This window comes from Phocoena sinus, chromosome 20 (genome assembly GCF_008692025.1).
Source record: "Phocoena sinus isolate mPhoSin1 chromosome 20, mPhoSin1.pri, whole genome shotgun sequence".
Taxonomy (NCBI): domain Eukaryota; kingdom Metazoa; phylum Chordata; class Mammalia; order Artiodactyla; family Phocoenidae; genus Phocoena; species Phocoena sinus.
In genome coordinates this window covers 36,000,791-36,020,372 of record NC_045782.1, presented here as the reverse complement: position 1 = coordinate 36,020,372, position 19,582 = coordinate 36,000,791, and the positions used below count along the sequence as shown (strand labels likewise).

Genomic DNA, 19,582 nt, shown 5'->3' with positions numbered 1-19,582 from the left:
AAATGAGGAGAACTTTTGCCACAGAAAGAAACTTCTCCATCACACTTAAAATGAAAACACAGCTATATAAATATCCCATTAATTACAACCTTTACCCTGAATGCCTCTATTTCCAAATGAAATAGAATAAATTACATAAAGGGTTAAACTTCTATACATAATATAATGTAGCAAGGTCAATATTCTTTCCTTTTTTGAAAAATAAGAGAAGTAAAATTAGAAGCTGCACTATTCCAGTTTAAATCGCTATTTGTTTTGCAATCTTAAGGAAGTTCTCTTTACAATTCTCGTTTACAGCCTATGCAACCAAGCTCTTAGGAATTCTAAAAGCCCTATGAAGGTAATATTTGTTCTGTAAAATGGCTTCGATGAAAGGCAATATATATACAATACCGAGTTATGCAATTAAAACAATGCTCATCTCTTTTGGGTGTTTTCAACATATACTGGATTGTATTTTGTAGAAGTGGCCCATGCTATTGTGATACTTTAAAAGGTTTAAAGGAAGATGCTAGCTCATTCAGAAACCAGAAAAAAAGGCTATGCACTGCAAATGGCTTTCCTTAAAATCCCCCAAACAGAGGTACAGTCTGCTGATGAAAGGACACCAACAGCTGCTCAGTTCATTTCACAAACTTGAAAAGAGGATTTTCAACTGAATTTAATATTATCTCAGACACTAATTTCCAAAGGAAATCGCCAGTGCTAATCTCAGCAAACACTGTAGAGTTTTGGCCCTGGATTTCAACTAGGGAGCAGTGAAACCAAACAACAACCTACATAGAATCTGTATTGCCTCACTTTAAAGGTTTATTTCCTACAATTAAACTAGAAGGATAGGGAGTATATAAAATGATTAAAAGCGAATCACGGTAACCTTCTCTTTCCATAAATTAGGTGATCATATCTAGACTCTTCTACATACGCTCAATGGTAGGTAGATGTCCATAACTGAGTTGAACACCTGCAGATATAGGACTTTAAAAATAAACCATGGAGTTTACTGTGGAGAATAAAAGTAAAATTAAAAAAACAAACAACCTCACACAACAGTCACTGGTTGGAACCAAAAGAAATGCTCTCTACTTTACTAGGTTACTTGATCAAGACACAAAGCTTATAGTTCTGCTGAAGTACCACTGTGAAATTTCTATTATAAGCAGAAAAATTCTCAAATACTGAACGGAGGGTTAACATACTCAAATTTCTTTTTTAAACATCTTTATTGGAGTATAATTGCTTCACAATGGTGTGTTAGTTTCTGCTGTATAACGAAGTGAATCAGCTATACATATACATATATCCCCATATCCCCTCCCTCCTGCGTCTCCCTCCCACCCTCCCTATCCCACTTAACACCACTGCAAATCTACTGAAATTATTTTATCAAGACAATCTAAATGGACTGCCTGGCAGGTAACCCGAAAGTGAGCTGTGAGGTTAAAGGAATTTAAAATTTCTGAGCCAAACCAAAATCCATTAAAAAAAAAGTAGTAGTTTGGGTTGCCAAGCAAAATTAAACACTTGTAGGATATATTGAGTATTATTTATCAGCTATCACTTTAGACTCAAAGTTTTCTGCATGCTTCAAAAATTTGACAAATTTACTCTTACATATTTTAGCAGTCCAGGCTTTTTTTTTTTTAAGCAAATAAGGAGGGGCTTTGTTTTATTTCGTGTTTTTTTTTTTTGCGGCACGCGGGCCTCTCACTGTTGTGGCCTCTCCCGTTGCGGAGCACAGGCTCCGGACGCGCAGGCTCAGCGGCCATGGCTCACGGACCCAGCCGCTCCGCGGCATGTGGGATCTTCCCGGACCGGGGCACGAACCCGTGTCCCCTGCACCGGCAGGCGGACTCTCAACCACTGCGCCACCAGGGAAGCCCTGTTGTTGTTTTCAATGAACTTTTAAATTTTCAAATAGTTTTAGATTTATTATAAGTATTGCAAAGACAGCACAAAGAGTTCCTATATACTGTTCAACCAGTTTTCCCAATGTTAACTTCTTACATAACTAGTGTATACTTGTCAAAACCAAGAAATTAGCATTGGTACATTGCTATTAACTAAACTACAGACTTTACTTGGATTTCACCAGTTTTTCTACTAATTTCCTTTTTCTGTCCCAGGATCCAATCCAGTTACATTTAGGGCTTCCATTTTTAAAGTCTTATCCAAAATACCTGCCATCTGATTTACTAACATCAGATGGAAAAGTCACTTCCATGTGATTCCTATGGTATCTAAATATAGTTACCCAAGGTGGGCTTTTAACAGCTACCTCTGTGCTAAATGCAAGACCATGACTCCATAAAGTATACGACAAAGGTATCCAACTCAATGCAGCAAAAACAGAGCCTAGGTCAGTACTAAAAATGGTTGCAAAGGGGGAAACATTTAAAAATATGTTTTACATCCAAGTGTAATTAGTTCCCGGTGATGGAAATGTTGCTATAAGTGTTTTCAGTGTCTTATCAAGTGGCCCAACTCCCTTGGGCACACCCAGAAAAAAAGCCTGTGACACTGTATAAATAGACACTCCCGTGTAATTAAAATGATTACAGCTACTCAAGATGCATGGGTGAAAAATTTTATGGAAGAACCAGCAATTACTGTGGTCATTTTGGATTTGTTGAAGTTTAGAACATCATTTTTGCTTAAAACATAATCTCAAGTGATCTCTGGTTTCATCTACGGATCTTATAATCGCAGTTCCAAGTGGCCACAACCATAGTCCAGTGGGATCAGACATAAATGATCACAAAATATAGTGACAGACATTTCCACTCAGCAGCTCTACAATTAGGGCTTAGAATTCCATCTGCTCTGAGTGGCTTTCTCACAAGCAAGACCCCTTGCCACTAGAGACACACTTTCCCATTGCAACTTGCTCAGAATCAATATATTTCTATCCAGATATATATACTAACACACAATATCTCCATTAATCACATCCACTACCTCCAGTCCCTTCCTTTTGTATTTCTAAACAAGATCTGGGGGAACTATATCAAGGGTTCACCTGCTATTAGCTGGTCGTTTGCTCCTCTATCCTAAGTGTCATAAGAATTGGGTACTAGATACACCCCTTAGTATATTCAGTGGCAGATTCTCCATTGAATATCATGCTGAGGGGCCTACAAGGAGGATGGTTTCTCTATTGTTCTTTCCTTAGAGTCAAACTCAATTTCATTCATGCCCCATAGAGTGATAAGTTGGGAATTTCTGAGGGTTGGAACAGAAAGATAAAGCAGGTTTGTGTCAGGTGTAAGGTAATTATTTGCTAGGGTTTCTGTGCTATTTGTTTTTATTCTGTGTTTTCATTAACAGCTAATGAGTTTTCTCCCTTAATTCTGAAACAATAGCTTAGCCACTAGAAGTTGGCTTTTTCTGTCATGGATTCAACCAGCTGTTGCTGCTTCATAAACTTTATGGAGAAGTGAATTAAACTGCTAAAAACTTTCATTTCCTAATTCAATTCTGAACAAAACAGGGGGGAAAATGAACCATGATGATGTTCCCCTTGTAACTATTTTGACTCAGAGCAAACCCATCTGATTCTGAACTTGCAGGTACTATTTAGGGACAAAAACAGGCCATAATGATGATTTTACTTAGAAATGAGAAAAAAATGAAAAAAAGACAGAAAGCAGTTTAAGCATAAAAATAAGAATAACAAATAGATAAAGCATATAAATATATGCTTGCTTATTCAATTTGTAAAGGATCAACGTGGTTTTTTGTTAGTATGAAGTCATCAACACTTTTCTTCTAATTAATTATAAGCTATATTGTAAACACTTTATTCACATTTGCAACCAACTGTTTATATGGCATGGTTGAAAATTTTCTAGGGTTTGCTATTACTTCACCAAGTTATCTTTGGATAATATAAGGAAATTTAAATTAATGTAAAATTGTCTGCTTTTTCTTTGTTGTTTTTATTGCTGCCATTAGAAGGGAACACATGACTTCTGACTCTATTTAATATTTAAGAACCCATGAGACACAAAGCTCCTTCTTTAAACTAATAAATCCTAAATAAAATGCTATAAATAAAGGTCCCTGATCCAAATCCAGGTAGTTTTCATGCTTGATAGCATGAATATTGCCAGATTTTCATGGACCAATTTCCTAGTAGTGCAGTTTCCAAAGCTGAACTAAGGTAAGATTAGTAAAACTGCAGCTTATTATTCCTTATTATAACCATTCATCTAAGTTATTGAATATAACACCAATCTAAGAAATATATTGAGTACATATGTGAAATGTTATTCACATGTAAACACAGTATGGAGCACATTTGTAACACCAAAGCTAAAGTTCTGTCAACACTTCCTTTATAAATTAGATAACCATTTTGCACATACTCATGCATTAGAAAATGTATGGCGTTTCCCACAGAACATGTTAGAGGCTTCACCGATTTCTAAATATCCATTTGGATTTGCGTGGTTAGTTCTTGTGATTAATCCATGTGTAGTGAAGGTCTCAAATTCTTCTCTGTTCTAGACAGTCTGACTTCTTGCCCATCTTTTTTTTTGTCTTCTACACCTAGCTATAACTCAATGTATAAATATTCTTTTTTTTCCCAAGGCCCTGGCAGTGAGTATAATAGTACTGAATGTCATTAAGTCTACAGAACAAATGATAGGCCAGGTAAAGAAAGTTTCCACTTATCATTCTTCTAAAAAGTTGCTCTAACTAGATCTTGAATGTACAAGAAATAAGTTGAGCTTATGACTCAGTTTTTAGCTTAGGATACTGTTTACTAATTGTATAATCACGCAAAGAGTAACAGACTTCTTGAGAACCTTTAGGGATCTCATTTGCAGAGACAGCACAGTCTAAATGATAAGAAATGAAATCAAATTGATTGGATGCTTAGAGCACAATCACTACAACACCTGTGAATTCAACAACAAAAAGAGCAGCATAGTTTAATAATATTTCCAAAATGAATTACATCTTTCAGTGGTGAGTTGGACAGGAAAATGCCCAGGGGAGCCAATGGAAAAGTTCATTTTTTCTCCCTCCTTTAAAAAAAAAAAAAAAAAAAAAAAATTTATGATGCAGTTTTTCATTTTGACCAGTAGGGTGGGCTGCAGTGTGTAGCATCACCCTAGTTCCTCAAAAAAGGAAAAAAGAAGGTAGCCACTGTGTGAATCCCCCTGCTCCTTCCCCTCCCCTCCGCAGGAAAATGCTGAGATTTTTAACCCTTCTTAAGTTTCACATAAAGGCATAACTTCTGGACATTAACAAACTGGAGGGCTGACAGCAACAAATATAAGCCAGATAATTGTATATGTGACAACGCACACTTCATAAAGCAAATTACAGCCTGTCAGCCATCATTCCGGCTTTACAGTAACACATTCCATTTACCACTGTTATTGTTCAACTGTTACTAAAATGGAACCTGCTGAGTTAGAATATTTCCAATAGTAATATGATTTTGACAGAATTCAAAACATGTAAACCTAGGTATTTGGTAGTATGTAGATAAATACACTGTAAAATGAATGCATTTATTATATGGCAACCAGGCAATCTTAACCTGGAATTATTAGTTCATCATTCTGTTTTCCATTGTATTCTCAGTGTTTAAGTCTTACTATAAAGCTATTCAACTGAATTTTCAACATGTTTTGACTTACAGGAGAAAGCAGCTATAGTAATAATAAAAATATAATAGCTTACTAAGATCTTACTGGTTATAGGCTTTAGGTCAAGACTCTTTATGTCTCATCTCATTTAATCCTCAAAATAATCCTGTGATATATTATTAATTATATATTATTAACCCAAAGTTTCAGATAAAGAAATTGAGACACAGAGATTAAACAACTTACCCAAAGTCATACAAGTGACTCATAAGTGGCAGTGCCAGGATTTGACACCACCTTGTCTGATTGCTAAGCTCTTGTTCTAATCCACTGAGCTGTACAGTCTCCAAATCTGCATGCTTTATGAATGACAATCATTACTCAAAGGCAAAGCATACTGAATGACAGCCAATGACTTGAATTTATGGCATGTGCTATTAATTAGTATTTTTTTTATTTCATTAAGGTAATGAACTATAATCAAAAGTATAAATTATTATAAGCAGTAGGAATACTGTAGTCACATTAGGCATGGAACTAATAGAGAAAGTCAAATGTGGTCAATGATTTGGTCAAGAAGGAGCTGGTCCAATTCATAGGTTCAAATGTACTGTAGTAGCATTGTTGCAGTGATTTTTTAAAAATACCACTTTTTAGCATGAAACTCATGCTAACAAAATTTAACACAACACTTTGGGTTTAGTCAGATCAATATGTTAAATTTTTTTCCAGCACATTCTGTGTGATTTTATTGGCTCCTGGGTATTTTGATGCTGCTTCATAGAAAGTGAGCCAACATGTTCTGCACCCAAATATAGCTTTGACCTGGCCTAGTTGTAGAATGCATTTCCTTTCTGGCACCATCGTGCTTAAGTCTCACAGTAGGAAAATGCTTCAAAAATATGTAATTAGCCTGGAATGTAACAATTTTATTACTATTGGTTTACCTTTCTCTTCCACTCTTTTCCTTTCTCCCAAATAACAAATTGTAGTAGACCTTAGCACCCACTTCCTGTCCTGATGCATACTAGGATCTATCATATCCCAATCAGTTTACATTACTTCTTCTTGAGAGAAACTATAAGGCCAGTTGGATTCCAATATCTTCTGCTAAAGAAGAATGGGACGACATGGTCTACAGGCTACAGGTAGATATAAGAAAAGTTTTTACAAAAGACCAAGAAGTAAAAGTAAAATGACATATAATAAAGAGTGGATTATGGGTAAGATAAGCAGGCCTGAAAATGTGAAACAGCTTTCAACATACTGAAGAAAAAGTGGGTTTTCTTTTTGAGTAATATAGACCTCCAATACCACTAAAGCTGGAATGGCAAAGGGTGACAAGATTTGGCCTCCCCGTGCCCCACGCACAGGAACTCCTGTTCACGTATGAAAACAACACGTGTGTAACGACAACATCAACAACCAAAACCTCTCACCATCAACAGTTCTGTTCAATGTTGGTCCCTTTTGGAACAGAAGTTTCACATGGAAAAGTATCTCCTTATATTTAAATTTTATTTTTCCTTCTTTATTGGGGTACCACTAACAAGGAAACTGCACTAATCTTAAGGAAAGTAAGTGGTATCACTTTGTAAGTTTAGGAAAATACCTTTTAGAGATGAACTATGATCAAGAACTTTCTAAGCTGGCAAGTGTGTGTTAAGATTGGTTCTTCCACTCTTTGCCTCACAAGAGTTAGCAGTGATTGGAATCTTTATTATCTTTATTTTACACATCATATAAATCCCCTACATAACTTAACAGTTCCTTTACTGTTTTAGTAGGGCAGAGCCCAGTAAACAATAACTATTAAATGAGTTTCCAAGAGAAGTATGTGCTGATGGGAAGCACAGTGAAATGCTTTGTAACAGAATTGGGCTTAACCATCACCTTTTTTAGTCTCCAAATATCAAACAAATTCACTGGGTTTCAAGTCCAAGGGCTTATTCACAAAGAGTTTTAAGCAGAAACACCCAAAATTTTGTATTCAAATTAACCAGACATTTCTCTCAATACTTTGTGTCCAACACATGAAAATTCATTAGAGGCACAATTCTTGAGGTAAATTAATTCTTATGCCAAGATTCTATGTTCAGGAACTGTACTCTTTACCTGATTTTTTGTATTGGTCCAGGAATAATTCTGTCTAAAAGAAACAGTTTATAAGTTTTTTTCCTCAACAAAAGTTTCCAGCCTAATCGAATAAACTTAAAGCAGTCATTAATTTATCAATTACTTTATTTTCTTTGCCATCTACATAATGACAAGGGTCAGAAGTTCTATGGACTTTTAATTAGCACATATGGAAAAAAGAAAGACTAAGATAGGGCAAAAAAGGTATTCTTTATCATTACCATGGGTATTATATGATGCTGTTATTTATTTTAAAATTCACTTATAAGTGCTAAGTTAACTCAACACACCTACTGCTTCCCAAACACAAAACAACAGAGAATGCTGCTATTTTATATCATCATCAGGATCTTGCCTATAAATTCATATATAAAAATAAATAAGAAGGAAAAAGCATGAATGGGTATAAACTACCAAATTATGAATATACTGAAAAAAAGCTACCGTGTTAAATCAAGTTTTTTTGGTACGCTTCTTTTTCGTCCCGGTTTTATTGATATGTAATTAACATATTTTATTAGTTTTAGATGTACAGCATAGTGATTTAATACATGTATATATTGAGAAGAATTTTTTGGATTTTCCATATCCTTTAATGAATTGAAAATATATTAACAGAAAAGACTACCCCCTCCAAGACTGTAAGTTTAGTCAACATCCATCACCTCACATAGCTACAATTTTTTTCTTATGATGAGAACTTTTAAGATCTACTCTCTTAGCAACTTTCAAATACACAATACAATATTGTTAACTACAGTAAGCTTTATTAAATAAAAAAGTTAAGTGTGCCCAGAGCAAAAATTTCAAACATTGTAAGAAGGCATGTGATAATGAAAGCTCATCTTCCCTCCCTTTTCTTGGTTCTTCTCTCCAGGAGCAACCATTGTTATGTGCCTTGGGTATTCTATGAATTTGCTATCTAAATGTAAGAAGTGTCTGTGAGGGCAGTATGTCTTTTTTTAAAACAAATGGTGGCATCTGTCCTGTTCTGTATCCTGCTTTTCCTCCTAATTATTTATCTTGGAGGTTGCTTCACATCAGCACAAATAGATTTATCTTGCTTTTACTTTAACTAACTTTTAGCCAAAAAAAAATAATTCATGCACATGGTGAAAATTCATATAGTACCAAAAGATATAAATAATGAAGATTCTCTCTGTACTCACACTGATACCCCCCTCAACAGGACTACCACTGTTAGATTCATGTATATCCTTCCAAAAATAGCCTACACACACACAAAAAGCAAGCACACGTACACGCATGTGTGTGTGTGCGTGTGCGCGCACGCACACGCACACACACACACAGTACACTGTCCAAATTGCCCTCTTCATTTAACAATATGCTTCGGAGACAGCTCCACGATACACATATATATTCCTTTAATCTCTATGCAGCACTCCATTAAATGCCTGTAACATACTTTTTTTAACTAGTCCCCTATTGCTGAACATTTAGGCTGTTTGGAGTCTTTGCTATTCCAAACAATGCTGCAGATGAACATCCTTGTGTATAATACATTGTGTAGGGAATAGAGAAGGCAGCAGCGTCTGAGTCAAATGATTTCTTCTTTTGCCTGCATGAAAGTCAGTTCTTTTTCTTATGTCTCAAGATCTTATATCCTAGGATAGGACATTTACAAAGGACATAAAAATCTTAGAAAATTTTAATGTTAAAAAGAAAAAAAGTGAGTCCTTTTATTTAAAAAAAAAAACTCTCTTTGACAGTAGTTGCCAAACAGTGCATTAATTTTAAAATGCATCATTGCATTATTCCACTCTTAAAAAAACCCAACCAGTAGATGTATAGGAAGTAAAATATTTGAAAAGGTATCAAAGTCAGTAATTAATTTCAAAAACAATGTGTGTGTATATGTCCACCTTCTACAGATTAATTTGTATAAAATGTAGCAAATAAATAAAGGGGGAAAAAGGTCCAAAGGAAGTCAAGTCACAAAAGCAGCTGTCAAGATTGTTGATGCTAAAAGTTTGGGTTAAAGCCAAAGGCAGGAGCACTCGTCCTGTGTACATTTCCCCCTATTAAATCCCCAAAAGACATGGAAAACATTCTGGAAGATTTCTTTTTAAAAAGTAGTATAGGTTAGGATATTCTAGGTTCATAACCAACACTTGTGTTTATAAAATATTAGCATTCCAGGAATAGTGATAGAAAGATACTTAACAGTAAATTACAAATATTGTAAATTCAGACTTTTTCTTACATTTGCAAACACGTCATAAATTTTGGCTATGTTTCTTTGTGTAAATCCTACTTATGACTGTGCTAAAACCTTTTGGCATGAAGGCAAAGAGTATTTTCATAAATAAAACAGTAAAATCACTGTACACTCCATTAATTCAAAAACACTTCTCTTCAACTTCAAAGGGAAACCTTTCTATCCTTTTTTTAGTGCTAAGATGGTGTTTCTTTGCTGCTTTAATGGCTTGCTTCTTGTAGCTGTCATAACTACATGCTCCAAGTATGTGATAGTAAGAGACGAGAAGGTGACATCTATGCTTCGATTCAACATGCCTCAGACATCACAGAGCAATAGGCTCATAAATCTAACCTCCGAAGTGCCTACTAATAAAAAGTCTGCACACATCCTTTAAATGCAAAATCTCACAAATATATACATGGTGAGTTAAATGGCCCTATACCAGGATTAAGCTGGAATGGATGAATTTTATGGAAAGATATGTGAAATATATATTACCCAAGTTCCACACATGGATTTATTTGCATAGTCCTACTTTGAAACATAAACATAATACTTGCTACCACTTCAGGAAGTGCCTACCAAGTGGCAAGCACTCCTCATGAGTTCATCATCTCATTAAAATTCATTACAACTCACAATAAGTGCAAAGTAGATATTATTAGCAAGATTTTGTAGATGAGGAGGTTATGTAACTTGTCATAGCTCACAAAGCTTGTTAGTAGAAGAGCTGGGATTCGAATTCAGGTCTGATTTCAAAGCTCATGCTCTTTCCTTCACAAAACACTAAACTTGAAAAAATCCTTTTTTTTTTTTAAATTGGGATATAGTTGCTTTACAATGTTGTGTTAGTTTCTGTTGTCCAGCGAAGTGAATCAGCTATATGTATACATATATCCCCTCTTTTTTGGATTTCCTTCCCATTTAGGTCACCATAGAGAAGGTAAAACTAATATTGTTGTTTAGAAATTCGACTAATATCATGTTTTGAATATCTGATTGCTGAAATGGTAAAAGTTCCATGGCAAAGATTCCAATGAATTTTCTTTGTAACTTTAAGTGAATTTAAGTAGGGAAAAAGTTCTCAAAGTAAGCAGGACTTGAATTATCAAAGGAATCTCAATCTTATTAAAAAATAAAAAGCCTTTCCCATGTTTTACAATTGTACTTGAGCCCATTAAAAGAACTCTTTCATTTACGTTCCTTCTACATTAAAGTAATAAATTATTTGGATTATATATATATATTTTCCTGTTTCATTATTTTTAAATGAACTTCACTCAGGAAGTTGACAGTAGACCAATAGGACAATTTAGGTGAAAATGTGAGGGAAAGAATTACCAATAACACAACCATAAACAGAAACTACACCATGTCCAGGTACCGTGCTAGGGCTTAAACATATTACTACCAGTCCTCATGACAACCCTGCAATGAGACAGTAAAATACAACAATGAAGATATTGGGCTCTGGAACTATTAATGAGCATGTAGTTTCTTATTGGGGTGATGAAAACGTTCTGAAATTAGATAATGGTGATGGTTGCACAACTCAGTGATCATACTAAAAACCACTGATGTGCACTTATAAAGGGTGAATTTTTTGGCATGTGAATTATATCTCAATAAAGCTGCTATTTTTTCTAAAAAGAGTATATACTATGAAGTCAGACTGACCAAGTTAGAATCCTTGAGGGGAATGGTCTTGAGCAATTCTCTTAACTACTCTATGCCTCAGTACACACATCTATCAAATGGGTATATTAACAGTACCTATTTCATAGGGCTGTTCTAAAGGGTAAATAAGATAATGCATGTAAAGTACTTAGCACAGTGTCTGGCACATCCTCATTTTATAGATAAGGAAGCCAGGGTTCATAGAAATGAAGCAACTTACTAAGTTCACATAACCTTTAGCTAAATGGTACGGGTGAGATTTGAGCCCAGGTCTGTCAGGCCTCATGACATGTCCATGTTCTTTCTACTATGCCATGTTTCTTTCTACATGTCCATGTTCTTTCTACCATGCCATGTTTCTTCTCCAGAACAGGGACAAAACTCTCCCTAATACTATTCAATGATCACTCCTCCATCACATTAAACCTGGGACTGAATGGAATGATGGATAAGAAACGTTTTGCTGGAAATCCTTCTCTAGGTCTAGGCAGTCCCCTCTCCCAAGCATCTTTCTTTAAAGGTTACCTTTGCCGCACATTATGTCAACTCATCACTTATATAACCAGATGTTTAAATGTGTGCTAATAAAGAGATTAATAAATAAGAGATCTTTTATAATTTAGGACTATTTTCCTTCTAGGCACCAGACTCTGGTCCAAATATCCTGAAGAACACAAATGTGTATTTAGGCAAATGAACAGAGTTAATCAAATTCATCCCATCATCTTCCTGCACAAGGATCCTGCCATAGATAAAAATGCTAGGAAAGTATGGGGCCACCATTTCTGTCCTTTCTCACTTTCTTCCCAATACTACCTAGTCTTCCAGGGCTCTTAAAATCCTCCTGCCATCTCTTCTCCTTCTTACATATTCCTATTCTTTTCATAATTCTAAATTGTCCTATAGTACCTTATATAGACCTGCTACTGCTCTCACCCACGCTACATTTCAAAAGCAAACAATCTGCTAAGATCTGCTCAGAAGGGCCAGGTAAAAGATGCTCCTTCCTCTTCTATCCCCAGAAAATGTCTTAGGGGGAGGAGCAAAGCTGGGGGCAAGACGCATAAATATGGGTTTTACTATTTGATCTTTCCTTACATTTACTTCCAAATGAGCAAAGAATTTGCTACAGATATCCAATCATTGTCAAGAAGTAAATATAGTTTTCTGCTCTAAATAAACTCTTCTCAATTGTCCCCTTGGCTGCTCTACCTCTGCTCTCTTTCTAAGAGAGAAAGACTGTGTAGAAGTTGCCCTATGATGGAAGATGACTACAGTACCACTATTAGAAGAATTTGGTAAGATGTGTCCTTTGTCTTTTTAGTGCCACACAGTCCCTTGTGTTAAACTCCAAAATTATTTTCTCTTCTCAGCACATTACTATACCACATCTCTGACACTAATTCTTCATTTCTCCTTTAGGTAAGAAATTCTACCTTCACAGTTCCATTCATTTCTGCCAGTTCACATTCATGTTCTGCCCCCTGTGGATTTTGGTTAACATCTATTAAACACTGAACTATAGGGCCATTCCTTGAATAGCATATTTCACATTTTGCAAAGCAAACTGCTACATTATTACATATAATTCTCCATTCTCAATCTATGTTTTCAGCCATAAATGCTTTAGGACGGTGAGATATATAGTAACACTATATCACATTATTTTAAATATTATAAATGCTATGACTTTAATTTACAAGACTTTAAAAGCTTTAAAAGTTTTTTTATTCCTTAAAATTTGCTTTTTTTTTTTTTTTTTTTTTGTACGCAGGCCTCTCATTGTTGTGGCCTCTCCCACTGCGGAGCACAGGCTCCGGACGCGCAGCCTCAGCGGCCATGGCTCATGGGCTCACGGGCTCATGGGCTCAGCCGCTCCGTGGCATGTGGGATCCTCCCGGACTGGGGCACGAACCAGTGTCCCCCGCATCGGCAGGCGGACTCTCAACCACTGTGCCACCAGGGAAGCCCTAAAATTTGCTTTGAAAGAAAACCTTATATAGACTTGAAAGAATGAGCTAGGAAAATTTAAACTTTAATAAAATTCATATCATTACTCACAGTTTGAATTTTTTAAGGTATTACTGCTCACTGAGACTGGATACACTGACAATGTCGAGAATAAAAAATGTTGGAAAAGTTTGCAATTGGTTAAAAAATGTTATAGAGCAAAATAGTTCATAAAGCTATTTTAGATTTTCAAGTTTAATCTAAAACTCTCTGTGATTTTCTGAGAAGATAAAAATCTCCCATTTATAACAAGTTGAGATAATTAATATTCAGAATGATGTTTCTGACATTCTCAACCAGTGTACTAAAAATAAAGAATGCATGTACTTTAAAGACAACCCCTCAAATTGAATTCAGAAAAAAATTTCAATTTTGAACCTTTAAAAAATGTGCTCTATTCCTGTCTTTTTTTTTTTTTCAATTTTGCACACAGCTGTCTGTTGTACTTTTTAGAATCACGCCAGATGCTGGGTTTATCCAGCAAAAGCAGGAAAACAATGGTTTGAAAGCAATTAGAAGCACTGAGGCTGCAGTGAGGCTCATATTAAAATGTGATAACACTGTTCTAGTGGGAATTTCAACGCTACTCCATTTCTGACATTTTTCTGTTGCCAGACAGGCGGCCTGTGTAGAAGAGCACTGTGATCGAGGAGGTAACATACTGGAATTTAGTTCTGGAGCAAATGAAGGATTAGCTGAGTTGGGGCCCTCCCAAGGCTTTTATTATGGACTTGGCCACCATTTTATTTGAATGCCAGTGGATCCTGTTGGCATCTAACTAAGGTCAAGGAATAAAAGCATATTAAAGCTTTGGTCCTATAAAATAATCTAGCACTAATCCATTCAGAAGGCAGAAGTATCAGGGCCTCTTGTTGCTAAAAAGCAGGGCAGGGGGGGCCCAGCAGCGTGAAGGTTAATTAAACACTCCACTAACTTTCCTCAGAAATGGCTAATGCCACTCTATGGAGAAGCTTATTTAGAAGATGCAGAAGTAAACAATACCATCTACGCATTTTTAGTATAAAACCATAAACGGTCAGAGAGGACTCACCTTGGGGCTGAAAATTCCAAAAGTACCTGAAATAAAAGGAAAAAGAATGGAGATGAGCCAAACTTGTATTTCTCAATCTTGGTTGGCATATGGTAGCTATAGCACCCAGTCCGAAAAGCTTCCTAAATAGTCAGTAACTAGCCAAAGCCACTACCTACTCTATGAAAAACCAAAGGGCTGTCCCTGAGATTTGAAAGATACTTAAAGGCTTGAAAGGGACATTTAACTCGCTATACTAGCTTATGTAAGCTTGACTTGAGAGCTGGAAAGGTCCTAAAATGTTACCTAGCCATGGTCCAGGGTTTCTCATAAGGAGCTCTGCAGGCTTTGAGCAGGAAAACGCCTTGTTGTGACAACCTGTCCTGTGTATTACAAGACAATCAGCATCACTGGTCCTGGGCACCAAAAACCAGTGGCACCCCCAGTTGTTATGACAACTAAAACACCCCCCCAACACAACCCCAAATACCTTCTAGCCTAAATTCTTAATTTTACAGGTGAAGTGTGACAACTGATTCAAGGTTACCTAATGTTTTAGTGTCTGAGCCAAGACTGGGGCTCTTGCAGTCCACTCTGTCATTCTATATCCTCTTTTATTTTGAGAAATGATCAGCAAAACCGACAACCCTTAAAGTCTTAAACCAAATGAAATGGCAGTAGCAGCAAGGATCGTCTGTAAGTCACTTATTTGAAATCTAAACTGCTTTCCCCCGACAGAAGCGATGCTGTATACAGTGGCTACCCACAGAAGCCTATCGCACTTTGGATTCCATTTCCTCCCGCCTTCACAGGGACCTTACATGATTCTATATCGATTTTCTCTTGTATAAACTTAACCTCTTCCTCTCAGTGTGGCCCTATCCATAAGCATTTATGATCATAGAAAAATAAAGCAAACCTTCCCTCACCCCCTTCATATCCCTCCATCTGCTGTCCTTTTCCCTTCACATCACAGTGAAATTTTCAAAAGTGTTGTCATAGTTTCTCCTTATTTCCTCACCTCCCACTCACTCCTCATCAGACTCCAATCTTGCTTACAGTCACCACACATGAATTCTTGCTATGAACATAGTGACCTCTACACCTCTAAATAGAAAGAAAATTTTTCTCTCCTCATCTTGACTTCCCAGGAGTGTACATGTGTATAAAAGCATTTTTTCCTAAGGAGAGAGTCCACAGCTTTTATCAAATTCTTAAAAAGATTCATAATCCAAAAAAAGATTAGGAAAACGGTAATACATTGGTGATAATGGTGTGTCTTCCAGTACATACACGACTGAAATAAGGCGTGGCTACTTTAGGGAGGAACACCAGCCCAGTGAGCACCTAGGTTATTTCTTTATAAGATAAAAATTCAGAAAATGGAGAGGAAGGAGATATGCGGGGAGTGTGTTGCCATAATCCAGAGGTGAATTTGTGGGAAATAAGCAGAGTTGAGGAAGAGAAGGTGAAGAAACCTTGCGATTGACTTTTCTTGTTTCTGTTCTTTCTCAGAACAGTTCTGGGCTAGCAATCAGGTAAAGGAATGTAAGATGCTTGGGTTAGAGGGCAGGGAAAGTTCAGAACAGCTTTGACATCTTCAGTGGAAAAGGGGAGAGGGGATAAGAAAAAGATGGGTGGGAACTGTAAAGGTGCGACATCTGGGGGAAAGGGCATCCTATTGAGTTAAGGGCATATGTAAGTTGAAACTGTCTGTAACTTAAATAATTTGTTTATATTAGTATGATGGGTTAATCTCCACCTAGCAGACGGTGCAGCTTCCCACTGAACCTGGCCACTGTGAAAAGTTTTCCATAAAACTCTTGTCTGTAAAACACAGCTAATCAAGCAAATTATCAAAGGTGAGCAATTTTCCATCTTCTGTTCCTATTTTTCCATCTTCTTTCAAGGCATTGCCTTGGCCCCTGATTCCAATCATTACCCAAACTCTAATTCAATATAAATAGAAATTAGAGTGTTAGCGTGTGCAAATTGTGCGTGTGCACTCCTCTTTCCAAAATGTTAATGATGGCAACAGAAAGAACTTTGCTAACAAATGTTGTTTTCATTTATTGACCCAGAAAAAAACTTAGCCATGCCCTGGCAGTTAAAGGGCCAACTCATGGCAAATTGTTAAATAGATAAAATGTTACTAATGATCTCCGTCTCTTCTTTTATCTGCTCCCCCCATAATCCCCACTCCAACTCACACACATATTTTCAGTTCCCTTCTCTACCTACTGTGAAGTGTCCTGGTTTCCTGGTTTCTCTTGTTAGTTAAGAAGATGTTATATGTTCACACATACTAAGTATTGCTTCTCCCGATAGTAGTTATATCTTAAGAAGGCTGATTATGGAGAAAGAATTAAATTTAACAGATAAATTTAATCCAATGAAGTGCCAGGTCTATCTAGTTGACGTTAAATAGCAGAATCTGCTTTATTCTTGATGATACTGTAATTAAATATTTCTGTCTATAAAAATCATATGTAGAACTTGGTGTGGAATGACATAAAGTGGAATGTTAGTTCCCTTCTTCCTCAAGAGGTATAAAACTATCCTGATAACCTACCTCTTTCCCCTCTCTTCTTATTTTAACTATTAATTATGTAACAACCCTAAAGAAAGTCTGTTCGTGCGGGTGTGCGCGCGCACGCACACACACACACACACACACACACACCCCTATCCCACAGCTCACAGAGGATACTTCTAAAAAGCAAGGCCAAAAGGTGAGCAATCTCATCCCTCACGGGAGAGTGCCATGTATTATTCTCTGCTGGACACATTTGAGGTCTTGATCTTGTCTTGTTAAATATATCCTATGGATGGCCTTCATCACATCCTCTGGAAAGATGATTCCACACTAGAGAATTCTACACTCTTTAGGAGGCATTAGTCAAATCCTGCCAACATCTTCTAATTCTCATCCTTCATTCTGAAAACAATTATGCCTTAACCAGAGACCCCAACAAGTCTGAAAGTAGAAATTTTAAACCAAAATACAAAGACCACAATAGAAGTATATAGAAGAAAAAGCATGCAAACACACACAGAGTTGTGTTTATCCTAAAAGCCTCTAAGAATTTCCTATCAGCGCTGAGCAGATAGATGAACAAACACTTCTTTAATCTTCTCTTTGAAGCTTCAGCTTCAATATGAAAGGGAAGCTATCACTCCTCTGCAATATCCATACTCAGCGTCACCAGGTCCATGCAAATGATATTTGGAACTTGAAAAAGATGAGTACAGAATGAGCAGAGAGAAAATGCTGCAACCATATTGATGACGATGATCTTCACATTCAGTCAAAATAAATCCATCTTAACTTGTGCCTCCAAAAATGAAAATGGAAGAACAAGATTTCACAGCATTTAGTCTACGGCACAGAATAAAGTCTTGAAAATTTAGGGTTACATTACATGCAAAACAAAATTTGCTATTTGTGGGTTTTTTAATTAAAGAGGTTTTTTTTTTTTTTTTTTTTTTTTTTTTTTTTTTGGCAGTATGCGGGCCTCTCACTGTTGTGGTCTCTCCCGTTGCGGAGCACAGGCTCCAGACGCGCAGGCTCAGCGGCCATGGCTCACGGGCCCAGCCGCTCCGCGGCATGTGGGATCTTCCCAGACCGGGGCATGAACCCGTGTCCCCTGCATCGGCAGGCAGACTCTCAACCACTGCGCCACCAGGGAAGCCCCTAAAGAGGTTTTAATTGAACTTTAGTTTAAGGAAAAATGCAGCAAATATAAAATGAACCCACAATATTGAGGGAGTCTTGATGAACAGCTGCAGCTGTAGCAGCAGTCGTAATAGTGTGATAATAATAATGCTAAGATTTTTTAAACATATTGTTGGGCACTGTTTTAAGCACTTCTCTTATATTAACTCACTTCCTCCACACTCAACCCTGTTATTATGACCATTTTATAAATGAGGAAACCAAGGCCTCAAGAGGTGAGATAACTTGCCCATGGTTTCAAAGCTAGTAATCAAGGCAGACGAGTTTCGAATCCTAGCGACTAGTTGCAGAACAGGAACTCTGATAAGAAATTAAGTTTTGGGACTTCCCTGGCGGTCCAGTGGTTAAGACTCCGCGCTTCCACTGCAGGGGGGTGCGGGTTCATCCCTGGTTGGGGAACTAAGATCCCACGTGCCACGCGGCACAGCCAAAAAAAAAAAAAATTTTTTTAAAAGAGGAAAGTTTTGAAAATACAATCTAACTTAAAAACACTCAGCAAAATAAATTCTTTCTCTAAAGACATTTTATTATTGTAACAGAATTCAGTCACTCAGTCAACAAATATTTATTTTATGTCTTCTATATGCTTTGCTCTGGTGCCATGGATGAAATGGTGACTGAAATAGATATGGTCCATCTAAGATTATACTTCAGTATCTTTTAAATTGCAATCATACTCTTCTAGTTTGCCAGCCAAGATTCACAGAATATTAGATTTCTCCTAAAAATGAGGCTATTGACTTTTATTTTTTTTGCCGTACGTGGGCCTCTCACTGTTGTGGCCTCTCCCATTGCGGAGCAAGAGGCTTCGGACGCGCAGGCTCAGCGGCCATGGCTCACGGGCCCAGCCGCTCCGCGGCATGTGGGATCCTCCCGGACCGCGGCACGAACCCGCGTCCCCTGCATCGGCAGGCGGACTCTCAACCACTGCGCCACCAGGGAAGCCGAGGCTATTGACTTTTAATCATTAGTTTGGGGTTTCAGGGTGGGTGTCAAATTCTTGACCATGGAGCTAACCAATAAACATGGTTATTGAGATTAAAATACTCAGAGCTTTGCCCACTCAGCTAGCTAATTAGATAGATCCTGGTGAAGTAGGTAAGACAACTGTAACTATCCTCATGTTACTGGAAATATCTAAGAAGGAAAAATAATTCCATTTCCGA

At 37.0% G+C, this 19,582-nt stretch overlaps 1 protein-coding gene across 1 annotated transcript in view; it reads right to left on the bottom strand.

The window, feature by feature from the left end:
* SKAP1 (src kinase associated phosphoprotein 1) overlaps positions 1-19,582 on the bottom strand; it is a 275,845-nt gene that overhangs the window by 197,320 nt on the left and 58,943 nt on the right. Inside the window, exon 3 of the mRNA XM_032615797.1 lies at positions 14,702-14,727. Coding sequence (XP_032471688.1) covers positions 14,702-14,727 — 26 coding nt within the window. The remainder of the gene's footprint in view (positions 1-14,701; positions 14,728-19,582) is intronic.